This window comes from Vigna umbellata, chromosome 3 (assembly GCF_029865625.1).
Source record: "Vigna umbellata cultivar VRB3 chromosome 3, Vumbellata_1.0, whole genome shotgun sequence".
NCBI classification, from domain to species: Eukaryota; Viridiplantae; Streptophyta; class Magnoliopsida; order Fabales; family Fabaceae; genus Vigna; species Vigna umbellata.
In genome coordinates this window covers 47,133,322-47,152,334 of record NC_142167.1, presented here as the reverse complement: position 1 = coordinate 47,152,334, position 19,013 = coordinate 47,133,322, and the positions used below count along the sequence as shown (strand labels likewise).

The window sequence follows — 19,013 nt, the reverse complement described above, 5'->3', positions numbered from 1 at the left end:
TATATGTCTACATCCAGACCAGCTAGATGACTGTTCAATAATTATTTTATTTATTAAATTAGAGTATATTAAATATCTGAATATTGCTAAAAGTTTAAATTAAGTTAAACATGATCTGTTTTCCTCGATACAATACTAGTAAATTCGAGTTTCTAATTTGAAAGATTTACGATATAATATCTTTCTTATAGAATAATTATATATATATATATATATATATATATATATATATATATATTAAATTGGTTCTAGTTGATATAAGATTTCTAATCTATTTCTCGAGGAATATATATCTCAAAATGTGAAACTAAACTATAATAGATGGTTAGACAATAATTTAATAATAGGTGAAATAATATATTCAAGAAACAACGTTAGAATACATTTTAACATGGTTCTTATACATGAAATTAAACCAAGAAAAGCGGAGAAGGGTAATTGTTGGATAAATATATACAGTTGTGCTGTAATAATAATGCTTTTCTAACATCTAAACAGTTGCATATACATTACAATAATTTGATAAACGAGGCACAACATATATTAACCATTGAAAGAGTGATGCAGAAAAAAAAAACATTTATATATATACAGATATAGATGCACATATTCTGAAAATTATTTTGATTTTCAAAGGTGGTTGGTGTCTTGTGGGCACAGAGTAAGAGGCTCTTAATACTGGCACATGTGGCAATGAAGGTTGTGCACAGAAATTGTGATTCTTTGTCTTTTCTAATTTAGTCTTCAACCATTTATAGAAACCTTAATATTCTCACTTTTTTCCTATTGTGGCAAACTTCAGACTTCACTTTAGACCCAGGAATGATAGTGGTTTAGTTTGCTACAACTCCTTCTGTCCACACTCATGAAATGACACCACAAACCCTAATCTTTTGAGAGTATTACCACAAGACCCTTCAAAAGAACACTCCATTACTCATCTTCTGCTTGGACCTGCTTCATGCAATTTAAGAAATAAATTTAGACGAATGAGGTATGCCTCTAAAATCTCATGCGCACCAGCAAAATTTTCATACACACCACAGAAATTCAAACCTATGTTCTTAGCAAGAAGATTGATGAACACTTGTTAGTAAAAGTTGCATGTAAGTATATGTATGCACATATGTGTACCTTATAGCTACTACACATTCATTATATCACCAACACAAAATGACAATACTACCCTTGCGTCTCCTCTGCATTATCCTGTCATATGCAAAATTGCATTGTGGCAGTTTGGACATCCATGGTTGGCTCTCAGAAATTTCCTTCACGTTTGGTAGTATATATTAATAGCAAGCTAGTGTCATATTTCTCAAGCTCTAATTCCACAAGTAAAGAAAGCTTTCAGAGGTACGAAGTTGTTGATTTCAACACTTCTTCTACTTCATCTCTTTCTCACCTTATCAGCTTTTTCTTTAATGCCCCCTATCTTTTACTTTACAAGTAGCCCTTATAAAGAATTTTCTGCATTTTTCAATCATATAGCTGCTCACAGTATATTTATGCAGTCTAAATTACTAACTTGTTATTATAAGTAATACAGTCATCGTTTTTTTTTTCTGTCAAAATCCATGCTTGTTTGCTGTTGAAATTAGAAGGTAGAAGAACTCAAAGGGTTGGTTTACATAGACATATATATAAATTTTCTTTAACTTGTTTCTTTATGTGGTAATGTGTGTAGGGATTCAAGGAGAAACTAAGGGTAGAAGGAAATTGAGGTAGGGTTTGTGAGACATGGGACGTGGAAAGATTGAGATAAAGAGGATCGAGAACACCACCACAAGGCAAGTTACCTTTTCCAAAAGAAGAGGTGGCCTCATCAAGAAGACAAAGGAGCTTTCTGTGCTCTGTGATGCACAGATCGGGATCATCATCTTCTCCAGCACTGGGAAGATGTGGCAATGGTGCACTGAACCCTTCAGGTGCATGCCACTACACCTTCATTTCCTTTTCTCTCAGATCCCTTGCTTTTGAACTTTGTTCAACTTCTGAAGTAGGACAAGGGTTTGTAAAATTTCGTACAAGTATGCATTTTTTATGAATGGCTTCCATTTGTGTTGGTTTTTAGCATTTTTCTGACTAAGTGATTCTTTTTCGCTACTAAACTTTTGATTCCATTTCTGAAGTATAATAAGGGTAAATTTGTGACTTGTTTCTACACACAGCTTTCAGTTTTTATATTCTTCCAAAATGGCTTCCATTTCTGCTCTAGTTTTTAGCATTAATTCTGTTGATTTGTTTTCTTCTTAATTGCTTCTAAAACTTTCATTCTGTCCCTAAAGTAAAATAAGGATTTCTAGATATTTGTATCTATATATATGTAACAGTTTTCTTGTGTTAGTTCTTCCAAAATGGCTTACGTATCTGTGGTAGTTTTCATCATCTTGTTGATTAATTTCTCTCTTCATATGTATACTGATTCTGTGGTGTGTTAAGTGGCTCTTTGTGTTGTGTCTGTGTGTCATGTGAGAGGAGGTTTTAGGTCGATATCATCTTAATTTCATTCTCGAAAGTAAGGTTGACCCACTTGAGTGCCTTGGACTTGGAGTGCAGTTTCATGTCTGACATAGTGATTATAGATCTGATCAGTTCATGCAATGATGTGTTTTCTCAGTGTGGCATGTGCTGGGTTATAGATTTCGTTTTCAACCACAATATACTTGTGATCTTCTACATTAAACTCTCTCATCAAACCCTAACTTTTCATGTCTGAACTATGCATTCATTTTTCTGGCTAAAAACCTATCGTATTAATCAAACTCGTCTCTTTTTCCTGCATCCATGTTCAATGTTACTCATCTTCAACTTACCAGCTAGTAGTTTACATTACTAGATATTAATAATTAAGACTGTCATATCAAACTCAGAGTTAACTAAAACTGTTTGATAATTTATAGTTTCTCACCTAAGTAGTCGAAAGTACCATATCCAGTGCACTTGACATTTTGCTGATTTTATTTTCTGTAAAATATGAAGCTTGATTCATCATGGATTTATTTTATGACTGTATTAAACATGAAAACTCCGTGATCAGGATGGAGCAGATCATAGAAAAGTACCAGAGAGCAACAGGAGCTCGCATTGCAGAATGTGACCATCCCCGTGTATGAGGCTCAAGTGTTAAATTTTTGTTCATATTCTGATAAAATCAAAGAAAAAAAAAAGTGATTTTGTTCTTTGTATTATGAATCAAAGAAAAGTTTCTATACATTTGCAAATAGGGTAAATTTTGGTACATAAAGCTAAACTCACATGTGTTTATTTAAAGTTTGAAAAGTAAATTTTTTGAATGTACAAGAATAAAGGTGAATAATTGCTTAAAATATTCTACTTTGCAGGAAGAATTTATCCATGACATGGCAATGCTGAGGCAAGAAACTCTCCGTCTTGAACTGGGAATTCAAAGGTATCTTGGAGAAGACATTGGATGTTTGCAATTCGAAGATTTGACTAAACTTGAAGAAGAATTGGAGAATTCTGTGGCAAAGGTTCGAAATCGTCAGGTATGTATGACTGTTCTCTGATACTTATTTAACTTAATTTCTTGTCTATTACATTTTCAACAGGTGTTAAAAATTTGAGGTAATAAGATTTTTGTGACTAAAAAGATGCATTTAATGGAGTATGTTTAGTGCTTGTGACTACTTTAATATCAGTTAAGTATATGCTTTCTGCTGTTACTTTTAATTGAGGTCTATAACAGTTCTTCAAAGATGAGATCTTACCCTTAATTCGTTACAGTGAAAATGTTTGATGAAAATTATGAAAAGTATGTGATGTGTGTCAAATTAAACAAAATTACCTGATTCATTAAAATATCAAACTAGTTGTTTGGTTTTCTTGGTCATCAAAATTATTTCAAATGTCAGAACATGTTATTTCTGCGGAGTGTGTCAATAATTAAAGTGGCTAAGTGTTCAAGGTCATGTAGATTAATTAGAGTCATGTTTTCTATGTGTAATACTCTTTTTTTTTTTTGTTACTCATTGATTTTAATAAAATTACACAGGTTTTATAAATTCCATGTTTCAAAATGAAGTTAAAAAATTTACTGAAAATAGAAAAGTGCTCCATACAATTTCATAAAAAAAAAGTCGTGCAACCCAAAACTGTGAAAAGTGAAAATATGCTACGTACCAACTACTTTTAATCATTGTAGTGTATTATAAAATACTTGTAATTGATTATTAATGCAATTGTAATCTATTACAGATAAATTGTGAATAACACTGTTAAAATCTACTGATAACACTATTAAAATCTAGTGATAACACTATTAAAATATAGTGATAATAGTAATCGATTATATGATGAAAAGTAGTTGGAAGCCGACGACTTTCACTTCTCAAATTAAGTATAGCAAATATCATCTTCAAATACACTACTTTTTAGATTAATTGTGTGAGAATTACATGACTTATTTATTTTTATAAATTTTTTAAAATTTAACAATTCTAGTAATATATGTTTCGAATTTGTCCTCAAAAATGCACTTTAAGCAAAAAAGTTAAAACAATTGAAACATGAAGAAGAGTTCTTTGTAATATAACCAATCACTTTTCATGGTTCCATCTTTGTCACCAATTGTCTGACATTACTATATATCCATGCAGAATGAACTCTTACAACAACAAATGGAGAATCTGAGAAGGAAGGTAATTAATGGCCCTCTTTCACATCCATCATCTATACATTATACAAACCCTACCCATTAATTTTCTGTAGACACAAAACATTATCGTTCATATTTATTAACTCTACCTTCTTAATTATAATTCAGGAAAGGATCTTGGAAGAGGAAAACAATAATTTGTCCAATTGGGTAAGAACATATGCTTACAAATCGAATATATATTATAAATGTTTGCAAAGAGAAAAATAAAAAAAAATAATACATTTTTCCATAAAATAAATACATATACAAGATAAAACTAAAAATTTTAAAAAGTTACACAAAAAAAGTTTCTATAAATTAACATAAACATAATTAATTTTAACTTTGAGAAAACTCATCCCTATTTTTCTCTTGTTGACATGTTTACTGAAAAAGCTGTCCAAACTTACTTTTATCAGACATGATTAAGAAACTAGTAATATTACTGTAATGTTTGTGTGTTGTTAACAAAAAAGTTGGGAAGATTCAGGAACACAGAGCAGTGTTGGAGTTTGAGAAGGCTACATTGGAAGCAAGCAAACCAATGCATATGATGGATCAGTTTCCATTCTTTGAAGAACAATCTGCTGGTAGCATCCTTCAACTTGCTTCTCCTGTGCTTCCACACTTTCACCCTTATCTTCAGCTTGCACAACCCAATATCAAGCCTCAGTGAAGGTCAAAAAGCGTAGCAATATATGGTATATATATATATATATATATATATATATATATATATATATATATCTCTTTATGTTCTTATTTTATCAGTTACAAAGAATAGATATATATCAGAAAATATTTGAAGTGTTTCTTGCTAGGATACTCCTTAAGTCTTCTTTCTGATAATCTATATTCTGAAAAGACTTTCTTTTCCTTCTTTTGAGTGTTAAAGAGTCTACTGTTTATGACAACAAATGTCTAATCTAAACCTGCGTAAACATGTTTATGTATTTTGTCTACAGAACACTAGAAAGATATGCTTGCTTGCATATGTATTTTGTTGTTATAACAGCTTCAAAACATGAGAACTAGGTTTTTCTAGCTGAGTAAGTTTATTGAAGAAATAGTTTCTTGAAGAAAGTATATGAACTTTTGGAGTGTTTGTTTATAGTTTTTACATAACTATTTTGGAAAATGTGAGTTTAAGAGTGTAACATTCTCATGGTTAGTATAAGACATAAGAAAAATATTCTCATGAATATAATTTATTTTTATGAATCTACATCACTCGTGTTTTCTTATCTTTACCGATTGAAAGAGTAAGAATCTTGTAGTTGTATTGTAACTGTGTTAATGGAAGCTTTTTCTTCTCATCTTTACCTTATTCTATCTATTTTTTTTTATCTTTTAAAGATATTTTAGTTTTGAATTGAAATAAATTGAAGAATATTCTTAAGAAATGATAATGTTATATACCAAAATTAATCTGAATCAATTCTCAATCACAGTGTTTTCAGAAATATCATTCCTCCATGCGTATATGGTTTAATCCACACAAATGAAGTTCAATTAATATGAATAATTTTTTTAATTTCTGCTTTTTCTTCTTCTTCTCTTTCTTAGTATAGATTACATTAGTTATAGATGCCGAAGAATATGATATGTGTGGCTTGTGATGAATTGCAGAGTAATGAAAGATGGAGTAATTTCTTGAGGGAAGGAAGAAGCTAATTAATGGTATCCTTGTAATGATAGATAGATTTCAAGCCTCTTTCATCAGGAATCATCATGGCTTGGAAATAACTTGTTACCTTTTTTTTTAATTAATTAAGTATGTAGATCAAATTTAATTTTAGTTGTTCCGAGGGTATGTGTTTATGGTACAACAGAGATACTAGATAGAAATGTATGGAAGAAAGTGCTTTTTTTAGAGCTCCTAATATAATATAAGAAATGTTAAAAAACATATAAACTATTCAAACAATAAAAAAAAACTAAAACAAACTTAATGTTATGATTCATATATATTATTTTATTATTTAATATTTCATAAAGAGTAGGAAAATCAGCAGGAAAGAATTTTTAATTAATTAATATTTTTATAGTTTTATTGAATTTATATTTTGAAATACCTTTATGTTGGTTATTGATACTGTGATTTAAAATATATTATTTTATCATTTAATACTTAACATATAGAAAATCATTAAAAAAAATTAATGAATGTCAAGTACTTTTTATTGATGTTTTGATACGTTAATTAAAGTGTTTCTTTTCAATGTACATTCAGATATTTAACTTAATATTTGTGCAATACATAAGGTATTTAAGTGGTATGATACAAATTTGAAATATGATTATTAATTAATTTTAATTGAAATATATATATATATATATATATAAAATAATAAAATATATATTAAAATAGTTAATTTATTTATATTAAAAAAAATTAATATTAAAATAATTAAGTCTCATATTTATTATATACGTCTTCCTATATATTATACATATTATACGTCAAATCGATTAGTAAGTTTGTGAATATCTTCATTTTATTAAATAATAATTATATTAAAAAAATAAAAATAAGATTATTTTTCTAAAGTATGTAGATTAATATTATAATTTATATAAATTAATATTTTAAATCATTATATTTAAAAGTAAAATTAATTTCATTAATGTGATGTAAATTTTAAATATACACTTGTATTAGTTTAATTTTTTTAAAGAGTAAAAAAAACTTATTATGTTAATTATAATGATCATTATATAAATTTTCAATTATTTTATATTGTTTGAATTACTTTTAACATTTTCTTATAAGATTTACAATAATTAAAAAGTTTTATAAGATTCATATTTTAATTAACGTTTTTGCATTGGCACAAAAATATACTTATAAGAAGGAAATATATTATTTTATTTTGGCTTCCTAACCTAACTCATGCATCCTTCTTACCCTATACATGATGTTGTACTAATAACCTATTTACCTTTTCCAATTAAAAGTAGAACATAATTAATTTGAATATTACAATATGTAAAAGAAAAAAAAAAACTTTTTAAGGTAAAAACAAGTTGTTGCAAGTCATTTTCCTTCTTTACTTTCTATGTGTATAAAAGTTAGAAAATTATCGTGGTTAAAAGTCATGTCTTGATGCAAAGACAGCATTTACTAAGTTATTTAATAATCATCCATCAATAAGATTCTCATATCCAAAATAGAATTTTACCTCTTTTGTTATGTAGATATTAATATGACCCTTATCAATTGAGCTATACCTTAGTATATAATACGCATTCATTAAACTGAATTTGAAGAAATAGGAGATAATTTTAAATTTGGTTGGATTATTTGAATCAACAAAATTAAATAATTATGATTAAATGTAATTGATATCTAATTTATCTCAAATTTATGTTTTAATATTGATAAATTGGTAGATAGATTTTAAATTTTAAAATTTATTTTTGGTATTATATTTTTTTATTAAAATTTAATAATAAATTATATAAAATCATAACTCATTATAACGATGATTACTAAAATTATACATGTTATTTTTTAGTTTAAGATTCATCATAGTTATTTCATTGCAATTTGAATAACCTGATTGAATTAACTTATAACTTGAACAATTTATATTTAATTAACTCGATAAATTAGATGATCCAATATAGATTTTGGAATATTAAATTCATGTTATACTAGGACCAACTTTTATTGGATTAGAGCAAGTGAAGGAATCTATTTATTTATTTTTATTTCAATCATACTATAAATTAAACTTTGAATTAAAAATTGGACCAACTTTTATTGGATTAGAGCTAGTGAAGTAATTTATTTATTTATTTTCATTTCAATCATACTATAAATTAAACTTTGAAATAAGAAAAATAAGGATTGAATTTTAAGATCTAACTTGAGGGTGTGAAATGTACAAGAAAAAGGAACTAAATGAAGAAAAAGAAAGGACTCGATTTGCACATGATTGCAAGAGCATCTTATGCAACATCATGTAATTTACAACAAGCTAAACTATTGATTGGCTTCTCAAAATCCATGTAGTTTTTCACAATTGCTTTTGTCTTCACATTGTTTCCAATGATGATGACATCAATCTAAATTTTTCTGCTAAACAAGCCATTGAGTAAATTTGATTGCATGCCTCTTTGACTACATGAAGGAAAATCAAAAGAAATATGCCTCCAAAAGCAGCAACTCTCAACACTACTCTTTCTGGTGGTGAGTTCAGTGTTAGGTAAACACAATCCACAGTGATCAAGATCCAGCAAAACCTTTCCATCAACTCTTTGATGAACAGCAATTTTGCTGCATAATTTTCTGCTGAGATTTTGCATACAATCCTCAAACACAACACCCCCACAACAAAAAATGTGGTCATTGACCAACCCCTGTACCTCACCAGTTTCCCTCCCACAACCAAGGCCTCTTTCCTGCACACACAAGATGCACACTCACCTGAAAATGTTGAGGACACAAGTGCATCAAAACCTGTGTAATAAGGCAGCACAACAGAATCAAGATACAAGCTTGCATGCAAAATTCCAGACACTGTTGATGCCACAAAGAAAGTGTACTTGAAGTCCTTATCAGCTGCACTGTCAAAGGACAATGCAGAAATGAGAACCATCAGAAGAATTGCAGGACCAAGGCAAGAGAGTGGGAATACTGTGTTGATTTGAGGACCCTTTGCAAAGGCCAGGATTATAATCGGAAGGGACACTGGCCCAGATGGCAAAAGGAATCTTTTTGACTGACTCAAAAAGATTCTCCCTCTTCCAGAACTCATGTCCATTATCACTGTGACAAGAGTCACAATGTAAGAGGCTGCTGTGAAGAGAAGCACCAAGATATCAACAAGAAGAGGGTAGTTTGAAGGGTGTGTTTTGTCACAGAAATAGTGGTAAGGGCAGTTGACAGTGTCCAAGGTTTCCTCCACTTGCCAACTGATGCACTTGAAGAATGTGGCATGAAGTTGTTCTTGGTCCCATCCAGGCTGGAATGTTGGGTATGCTGGGAGCCAGAGCAACATGTTCATTATATGGTTCTGTTGGTAAATTAAAATCTGATCTTATAAATAAGAACCTTTTGGATAATTCTTTTGGTTGGTTGGGATACTCAACTTCAAGGTGAAGTGGATGAAGAAAGACCAACTAATCAAAATTCCATCTTGCAGTGAATAATGAATTTGGTAGAGCATTAAAACAACCCTGTGGCCTCATTTATTCACTTTCATTTTGCAATTTCCTCTGTCAATTGCCTTTCAGAGAGGAATTCAGTTCCTATCTGATGCATACCAAGTGTTTGTGTGAGGGTGTTGTTGAATTTTTAAGTGAAGAAATTGGTGTTAAGATTAAAGCAACGTGACTCCAAAGGGAAAGTGATTTTGTTTGGTGAGTGATGAACATTTTGTTGATTGCATGATGTGCTGCCAAACTGATGGTATCTGCTATGTACAAACAAAAACTGGTATACCAACAGCATTATGCAGAAGTTGTACCTGGTGATTATGTTCATGTTTCTTTGTTAGTTGTGTGAAACGCATTAAAGTTAATGATGAAATTTAGTATTTTTACTTATCTTAGAATAATACACTTTGGTACCTAATCGGTTCCGAAGATCATTGCCAGAAGAATCCCATTTCAATTAATGCTTTCACCTTCTCTTTAAGACAAGGTTAACTTGTCCTTTTCACTGCAAAAGTTAAATTAGAAAGATCTTCACCAATAGAAGAAAGAGTTTAATAATGCACTTATGCAACTTTTGTACAGTCAAGTAAATCATTTTTCATCACCTTAAGGGCTTGTTTGGTTTTGAGAAGGGAATGTAGGATTAGTAGAGTAGCTCATACTACTACTTTTATTGTACTCCAATGTGATGTTTTAAAAAGAGTATTTTTACTATAAATTTGTCTTTATCTTTTTATTGACATACATCTTTAATATACTTTCTTCTCTTATCTAAAGATACTAAATATTAATAAGTAATTTAATAATATATAACACGATAAGTGTAACAAACTTTAAATTTTATTATAATAAATTTTAAATAAATATGATAATATGTTAAAAAATAAAATTAATTTAATTTTACAAAATTAGTTTATGAAATAAAATTATATGTCTAATTATGTTATGTAATTTTTTATTTTATTTTTAGTTAACATGAAATATCTTAAGTAAAGTAGTGTAAAATATGATATCATTTTTGTTCACAGGAAAATTGAGATATTTGAATATTTTTATTTGCATGAATCATACCTCGTAGTGATACTTGAGTAATTCTTTAGGTGACGGGCTTAAACTCAATATTATCTTATAATTTATATTGATTAAGCAATAGACATAAGAGGTTGCACCACAAGTTGAACCTCAAGCTAAACTTGTTAGAACTGGACTTTAAGTCTAACTCAACCCCACAAAATTGGCTTGTAGGGTGAGGTTTGCACCCACTTATAAATTATGAATTGGTCTTATCTTTAGTCGACGGGAGACTTCCAACAAAGCTAGTGGTTGCATTATAAGCTCCACCACAGGCTTCATCATTCGCTCTGCCACAAACTTCAGCATAAGTTGAACCTCAGGTTGGATCAATGGCTACACCACAAACTCCACCATAGACTCTAACAAACTTTACCATAGGGTGCACTATAGGCTCTATCACAGGTTACACCATTTAAATAGATTTTGTCACAAGAACCGAATCTTGAGAAGTAATAGTGTCACTCTTAGATTGATAATGTTGTTTTATTTTTGTACCAAATGTTTTCTTACACCAAAATTAGCTTTGACATCTTGTTGTAATATTCTACAATTAGATAAATCATGACCAATCATTTTACTATTTAAACAAAATAGAGACAATTTCTCACACTTCACACCAACAACAAACGTAAAGGTATTTCCACCAAAATTTTGTTAGGTAATTCAAATAACAAATCAACATCAACTAAAACATGGCCAAAAAATCCACGAGACTTATTCATGGTGTAATCATCCAAAAATAAAAATATGACAATTTCAATGCGTAATACAAAAAATTGCTTTGGATTACAAATATTATAAAAAAGAAATATATTATACGAACTCAACATTAAGTTTGACAAACTCTTCTTTAAAAATATAGATGTTATTACAAGGCATATATTTATTCTTCTTATGACCGTAATTAGGATATGTAGTTTTCCAACATGGAATATTTCTATAAAACTTAGGTCTTTTTCTCAACTAACTTTATGCCTAAGACTTCGTCACATTGTAAATTTAGTCACACTCATCAATATAATTTATTTATTATATCTCCTATAATTTTAACATAAAGTTTATACATAAAAATAAATATGCACATTTCTTATTTATATTATAAATTTTACATTTTTCAATCAGTTTTCAGCAAAAGATTCATTTTCGGCTACCTTTTCGTCAACGACGATCAAGAAAAGAACATTTTGTTATTTATTCCTTTCACATATGCAAAGAGAAGAGAAAGAATAGATGTGCTAATATTTTTAGTATATCACTTCAGAATTTTACTTTGTAGAAGCATATATTGTAAGTCATGAATTATATATTTTGTTTGGCTATTTTTTTATATAGTTTTTATGATGTGATGCAAATAAAGAATAAATATTAATAACTTCATTACAATTGTTTATTAGCCTCTTTTCCTTTAAGGGGTCAAAATATTAATATTAATTTTATCTGTACAACTCTACACATTTTCCTAAAGAATAAAATTCACTTATGGTATTTTTTTAACGGATAGAATGGTGCACTTTTAATCTTTTGATAAAATTAAAACTAATGTTATTGAGGAAAGATTCTGATAGCTAATCATTTATGCTACATGTCTAAAGTTATAAATTTTGACATGTAGGGAATAATTTAGTTAATATTATAAATGTAAAATGGAAAAGCGATATCTAATAAAACATTCCATTCGACGATTTTTACAACATTTTATATTTATTTCTCTCTACCATCATCATACCATATAATAATCTTGAGTGAGAAAATAATTTGTACAAATTATTATATGAATGTTTATTTACAAATAACATTTCTCTACAAAAATAATATTCTCACTTTCACTTAATTTTTGAGAAAAATATGTTTTAAAATCTCTTATCAAGCATAAAAGGACGATTTTTTCCATTCATACTAATTAAATTGACGAGTTTAATTGTATTCATTATGTAAAAACGTATATTTATGTTTACGTTTATTCTTATTTCAATATTTGTAAATACTTTTGTTTCAAAAATTAAAAATAAAAATAAACAACACATGATATTATAAATACTTTTTTTTCTCTTTTGTAATTCAAGAAAGTTTTAAGTGTGTAAGTATTTGATATGTTTAAGTTGATGTATAATGAGCCATAGTACATTATATCTCTTTCTTTTAAACTATGAATAAAGTTGTCTTTGTTGTTAGATTTATGTTTAATTCATTTTCATAAAATTGGTCAACAGAAAATATGAAGTCTATACTCTTATAATTTTATTTTATTTAGAACGGATAATGTTTTAACATAATGAGAATTTATTAGTTTAATATTAAAACATTTTAGTAGAGAAAGTTTTATAAATGATTTTTATTATTTTAAAATATACTATTTTTTAGAATTTTTTTAAAGTTTCCTCTTTTTTTTTTTTATTTATTTCACTCTTTGTTTATCTTTTTTTTAAGATTTGAGATTGTATGAGTGATCTTCATGACAAGTTCTTTAGATTCAATCTATCAATTAGGACTCTTATAACTGTGTGAGAGACTTATATGTGATGGTTCAGTAAAACAATGTATTAGCACCACAAGTGTATGGATTAACAAATGCACATATCTAGATAAATTCAGTCTAGATGAATGTTTTGATGCATGTTATCTATTGTGATATTCTTTGTGAATAAGTTATATATTTATAAAATTATTGTACATTATGTTTATTTTGTAAATTAGTTTATTGTCTTATTTTTGTTGCATTTTGTTGTGTGTTTGGATTTTTTTTTTTCAATGATCACCCATATCGACGTGTGTAAAGAAAAATACAGGTGTTAAGACACCTATAGAGGATGAGGATGTAGTTGTACAAACTATTAAGATATATTAAATCTTCTTGTGTATAGTTTTGAAATTGAACCATAACTGAGTAGTTTGAGATGTATACATGATATAATATTGTAGTCTTATCATTTGGATGACTATATTAATATACAATACACTATAAATTGTCTATTTTTTTTATTAAAATAGATTTTAGATGTTTTAATACTTTATTAAAAAATAATAATTTTCTTATTTTTCTTTAATAATTAAACAAAACACTAAAGAAGAAAGTGTATGGAAATAGAAAATTAGATTCTAAAGGGATATAGAGAATCATTGTCTATCTCTTTTTTCTAATAATGTTTGGACAATTTGTAAAGTTATTGGGTAACAGGCATTCCAAAAGAGTGGTTTTGTGATTGAGAGTGGAAGAAATAAACGAAAGTGAGCATGAGAAGCTAATTCTGATTAATAGTAATAAAAATAATAAAAATAAAATGAGATGCTGAGCACTTTATTCCAGTGATTCAGAAGCAGCATAAAATCACATCACAGTTATATAAAAGGGAAAAGGAATCAATAGCATTCAAACATTTACCCTAAAAGTATGAATAGCAAAACCTTCTTTTCAATGAATTCTGTGGTTGAAACAATATATGTTGTAGGTTCTTGACCATTTTTTTTCTTTTTTTTTTCAATTTTTCCATTTTCATGAAACAATTGTTCATCTTTCTTTTCAATAGATTCCAGATTTAGAAGGTGAAAAAGTATAAATTATATCTGATTAATCATAAATTTGAATTAATGAGTTTTTTAGAAAAAAATCTCAAAAATTTAAATTTTATGAAAAGTAATTTGATTACTTAAAATTAAAGAATTTTAAATTTCACATGGGTATATCTTAATAATATACTCTAAATATATTTTTAAGTTGAAAAACAAACAACGAGATGGAATAGAAATGTTCAAGAAACAAGAAATATAGTTAATAAACTCTGATGTATTCTTTCAAAAGAATATTAATCCATTGAAATTACACACTGGCATGACAAGAATGAGAAGACATGAGTGCCAATGCTTTTGAAATTTGATTAATGTATTTACAAATCAATGTTTGTTCCCACTAATGAAAAGTTTGAGAAGGTGATGTCATTAAACATGGCTGATTATGACATGAAAATTCCCACCAAACAAATTAAAATGGAAAAGAATATTGGAATGGAATATATGATATCTTTTGATTTGTTCTTCTCTTCTTAGGGTTAATTCATCTCTCTCTATATATGGAATAAGATATCATTGTTCAAAAGCTAAACATAAAATTAAGTGTAATTAAGAGAGTAAAAGAAGCAAAAATGATGAAGGCTGTTTTGGTGATGATTATTGTTAACCTAGCTTTGGCTTTTGTGAATATATTTCTTAAGAAAGTGCTTAATGAAGGAATGGATTACTTCACCATCTTAACATACCGACAAGCTATTTCAGCCATTTTCTTAGCACCTATTGCTTGCTTCTATGAAAGGTACCATTTACTTCAATCAATTCTTACTTTTTCTGCTCTTGCTTGGTATATGCTTGTTAAGAATTTTTCAATTTATTTCATCATAAATAATCTAAAAAAAAAAAGAAATGTGAAATTTCTTCTATTATAAGTTCTTAATACGGAGTTGTTTAAAGAATTTTAAATATGGACATTTTCTTCCTATAGTATGTTTTTTTCTATCTCTAAAAATATCTTTTTTACTTAGTTCTTTCAGATTATATAATTTAAAAATTAAAAATAACCTTCAAATTATTATTTTCTTGAAAACTATTTTCAGATTGTCTAATGTGGAAGTCAAAAACGACTTCTTGTTTGAACAATACGAAAACTAAAATAACTTTAAGAAATTGAAGAGGTTTGAGAAAAAAAATGGTTTCTAGATGGCATAATCCGAAAGTAATTTGATTTTCAGATTAGACATTCTAAAAGTTAATTTTGATTTCTAAATTACATAATCTAAACATTATTTTTTGAAATTTGGAAGTATTTTGAACTTTTAAATTACACAGTCTAACATAACAAAATTGATTTCTTTCTTGAATGAGGATGCAGGAAGAAATATATGGAAATACAAGCATAAGTTTCCTAAATGAGTGCTGGCTATTTTCTATTTTTTTTTTTGTTCAATTTAGATTGATTACTAATTTATTGTCATTAATTTTGTTTGTTAATTTAATTTTACAGGGAAAGGAAGCTGGAGGGTCACATAATATGTCTGCTTTTCATAAGTGCTCTTGTGGGGTAAGAATTCTATATAAATTGCTAGTTTTGGAAAGAAATTTGATAATATTATTTTTTTTAATACATCCTTTTACTAAAAATGTGAGTTTTAAGTTATTTTTATTAAATATACGTGAGCTTTATTCCTTATTTGAGAGAATTTATTTTAAATCAATGAACCCCATTTAAATTTTTATACAAGACAGTGAGTTTGGAAAATACAGATTTGAGATTATATATAGTATATATTTGAAAACATTTCTCTATAAAAACTTGTAAGAATGAGAAGTTTATTTATTTAATTTTTCCACTAAAAGTGATAATGGGAGAAGCTAAAACATTACAGTGTTTGACTTATTTGCAGGGTTACCTTTACACAATACCTGTTTCTTATGGGACTGGAATATACATCTGCAACTTTCTCATGTGCATTTCTAAATATGGTGCCTGTATTTACCTTTATCATGGCACTGCCACTCGGGTAAGTCAAACAAAATCATGGATACAGATGAATATATATATATATATATGTATATATATATATATATGTATATATATATATATATGTATATATATATATATGTATATATATATATATATGTAAGTAAATTTTTAGTTTTCAAATTATACAATCTGAAAAACGTTTTTTAAAAAACAATAACATCTAAAGATTGAAATCACAGGAAATGTCTTGTGAAAGTTTTATGCAGCAAATTTTGTGACATTATAGATCAGTGGATGCTACAGTGATTGTGACCCTTTTTTTATCTTGAAATTGTAAGGATAGAGAAGGTAAACATGAGAAAAGTGAGTGCTAAGGCTAAGGTTTTGGGAACTTTTGTGTGTATTGGTGGAGCTTTGATGTTGATCCTTTACAAAGGAATGCCCTTAATCAAGCAAGAACAAGAACACATTGCAGAAAAAGGCACAACAACAGCATCAGCTTCCAAGATAAAGAAATGGATAATAGGTTCACTGCTTCTGACTGCAGGATGTGGCTTGTGGTCTTCATGGTTTCTCATACAAGCAAGGATTAGCAGAAAGTATCCATGTCAATACTCTAGCACAGCCCTTTTGTCCTTTTTTGCTGCCATTCAATCAGCAATTTTAACTTTGCTCATAGACAGAAGTAAGACCAAATGGATTCTCAGAGGAAAGTTAGAGATTCTCACTGTTGTATATTCTGTAAGTATCCATATCCTTTATCCAAAAACTCAACATTTAGAAATGGTTGGAAGTTTCTTGTCATGTCACCATGATTTAAATACAATAGTAAGCCATTATTTCAATCCTTGAAAGTCCTATTAGTGTCTAAAATTGAAGAATTCATAAAATAAGTTTTTACAAGTATAACTGTCAATTATATTAGTTTTAGAGTTTAGTTTGATCCATTTTGAGGGACTAACCTAGTAATTTAGTCTCAAATTTGAATTTCAATTCACTCAGGAATAAGACAAATTTATAGTATTAAAATGGATGCGAACTTTTGCTTACAAATCGATTTATTTGTAAGATTAAATTAGACTTAAAAGTTCACTTTTTTTCTTAAGACATTTTGTACAAGATCCAACAAGGCAGCATCATTTATACAAATTTTTGCATTAAAAGTTAGCTGTGTGTGGAGGCAGGGACTGGTTGGATCAGGGTTGTGCTATGTGGCAATGTCATGGTGTGTGAAACAAAGGGGTCCAGTTTTCACTTCAGCATTCACCCCTCTTCTGCAGATGTTTGTGGCAGTGCTTGATTTCTCTATATTACAAGAGGAAATTTATTTGGGAAGGTTGGATTTGGTTGTTATCATTCTGTTTTCTTTTTCTTTTCTTTCTTTCACTTTTTTTTACAGTGCATTGCCTCTGATGCATCCCTGCATACAATGAGCAGTGTTGCAGGATCAGTGTTGGTTATTTCTGGCACTTACATTTTACTTTGGGGTAAAAGTAAAGAGGAAGAACAAAATGCCATGAAGGATAGTCAAGAAGATGAACAATGTATGAACAATTTTGAGGACAATCCAAAATATAGCCTCTAAGCTAAGGCTTAAAGGGGAACAAGGATTATCTGAATTACAAGTGAAGCAGTTGTCCATTGAAGTAACTAGAAGCTGATAAAATTCTCAAGACTTTCATGCAGGAGAGAATATTAAGAAATTTAGCTTCAGTACCAATTTTTCAATTACTCGTGTGCATAATGGCAAAGCTTTCATATGCATTCATGTAATGTACTGGTTGATTTGCACATGTAAAACCTAACTTGTAATTTCACAGTGATAGATATTTTATGAATATCCATTGAGTCTTATTTCCATTGTAGTTTTCATTGCAACTTTCATTTTTATGGAGTCATCACGTCCTTAAATGTGCTCTCATCTTTAGTAATGTAATGGTCATTACATTTTCTTGGTGTTAATTTTTGTTGGAACAATTTTCTTTTCACATGACCAAATTTCTTATAATTTTTAACATGGTAGTTTTTCACAATTCTAATTGTCTTTCTTCCAGTAATTTGTTTCCTTGCATACATACACCACATAGATAATGTCTCAGAAAAAATTGTAGAGTTCTCTTTATAAAAAAATTCACCATTTTTCTTTTCTCTACGTTCTTTATTTGTAGTTCGCAATTTGAACTTGAAAGAAATTTTCGATGGAATCTTGATTGTGTATCTTTACTCATGATTAAAGTAAATTCATTCATTTTGACACCAATAAAGTAGAATCATTTTATTTTCTTTATATCTCAGAAAAATAGTCTTTTATGATTGCAAACTCTTACATTTTTATTAACTTAAACTCGCTTATTAAATTTGAATTATAACGACACAAACAAAAGTACTTTCTTGAAATTCCTATGGAAGGATAGTGTTAGCTACTGACTATTTTAAAATAAATAAAACTTTTGTATTTTTTTTTTCTTATTTTCCTTCAGTTATTTTTTCTGAGCTGCATAAGAGTTGAAATATAAACAAAAACAAAGTGTTTTTTAATAGGGTCCCGTACGCTTTAGAAGAAAAAGATAAGTCTTCTTTATTATCTTTAAACCTCAATTTTCATGGGTGAAAGTGGGACAGGAATAG

General features: G+C 28.4%; 2 protein-coding genes and 1 pseudogene across 2 annotated transcripts; 2 read left to right on the top strand and 1 right to left on the bottom strand.

Annotated features, from left to right (window-relative positions):
* Positions 1-1,691: 1,691 nt before the first annotated feature.
* LOC148202738 (protein TRANSPARENT TESTA 16-like) lies at positions 1,692-6,463 on the top strand. Its single transcript, XM_088110932.1, has 7 exons — positions 1,692-1,928; positions 3,041-3,110; positions 3,345-3,509; positions 4,620-4,661; positions 4,787-4,828; positions 5,151-5,361; positions 6,290-6,463. Exons 1-6 carry the CDS (start codon positions 1,741-1,743, stop codon positions 5,334-5,336), a joined length of 693 nt encoding a protein of 230 aa, XP_087967058.1. The 5' UTR covers positions 1,692-1,740; the 3' UTR covers positions 5,337-5,361; positions 6,290-6,463.
* Positions 6,464-8,549: 2,086 nt separating this feature from the next.
* On the bottom strand, positions 8,550-9,672 carry LOC148202737 (uncharacterized). Its single transcript, XM_088110892.1, has one exon. The coding sequence runs from the start codon at positions 9,670-9,672 to the stop codon at positions 8,701-8,703; it is 972 nt and encodes a 323-aa protein (XP_087967018.1). The 3' UTR covers positions 8,550-8,700.
* Positions 9,673-15,027: 5,355 nt separating this feature from the next.
* Positions 15,028-18,197, top strand: LOC148202736 (WAT1-related protein At3g30340-like; annotated as a pseudogene).
* Positions 18,198-19,013: the final 816 nt, after the last annotated feature.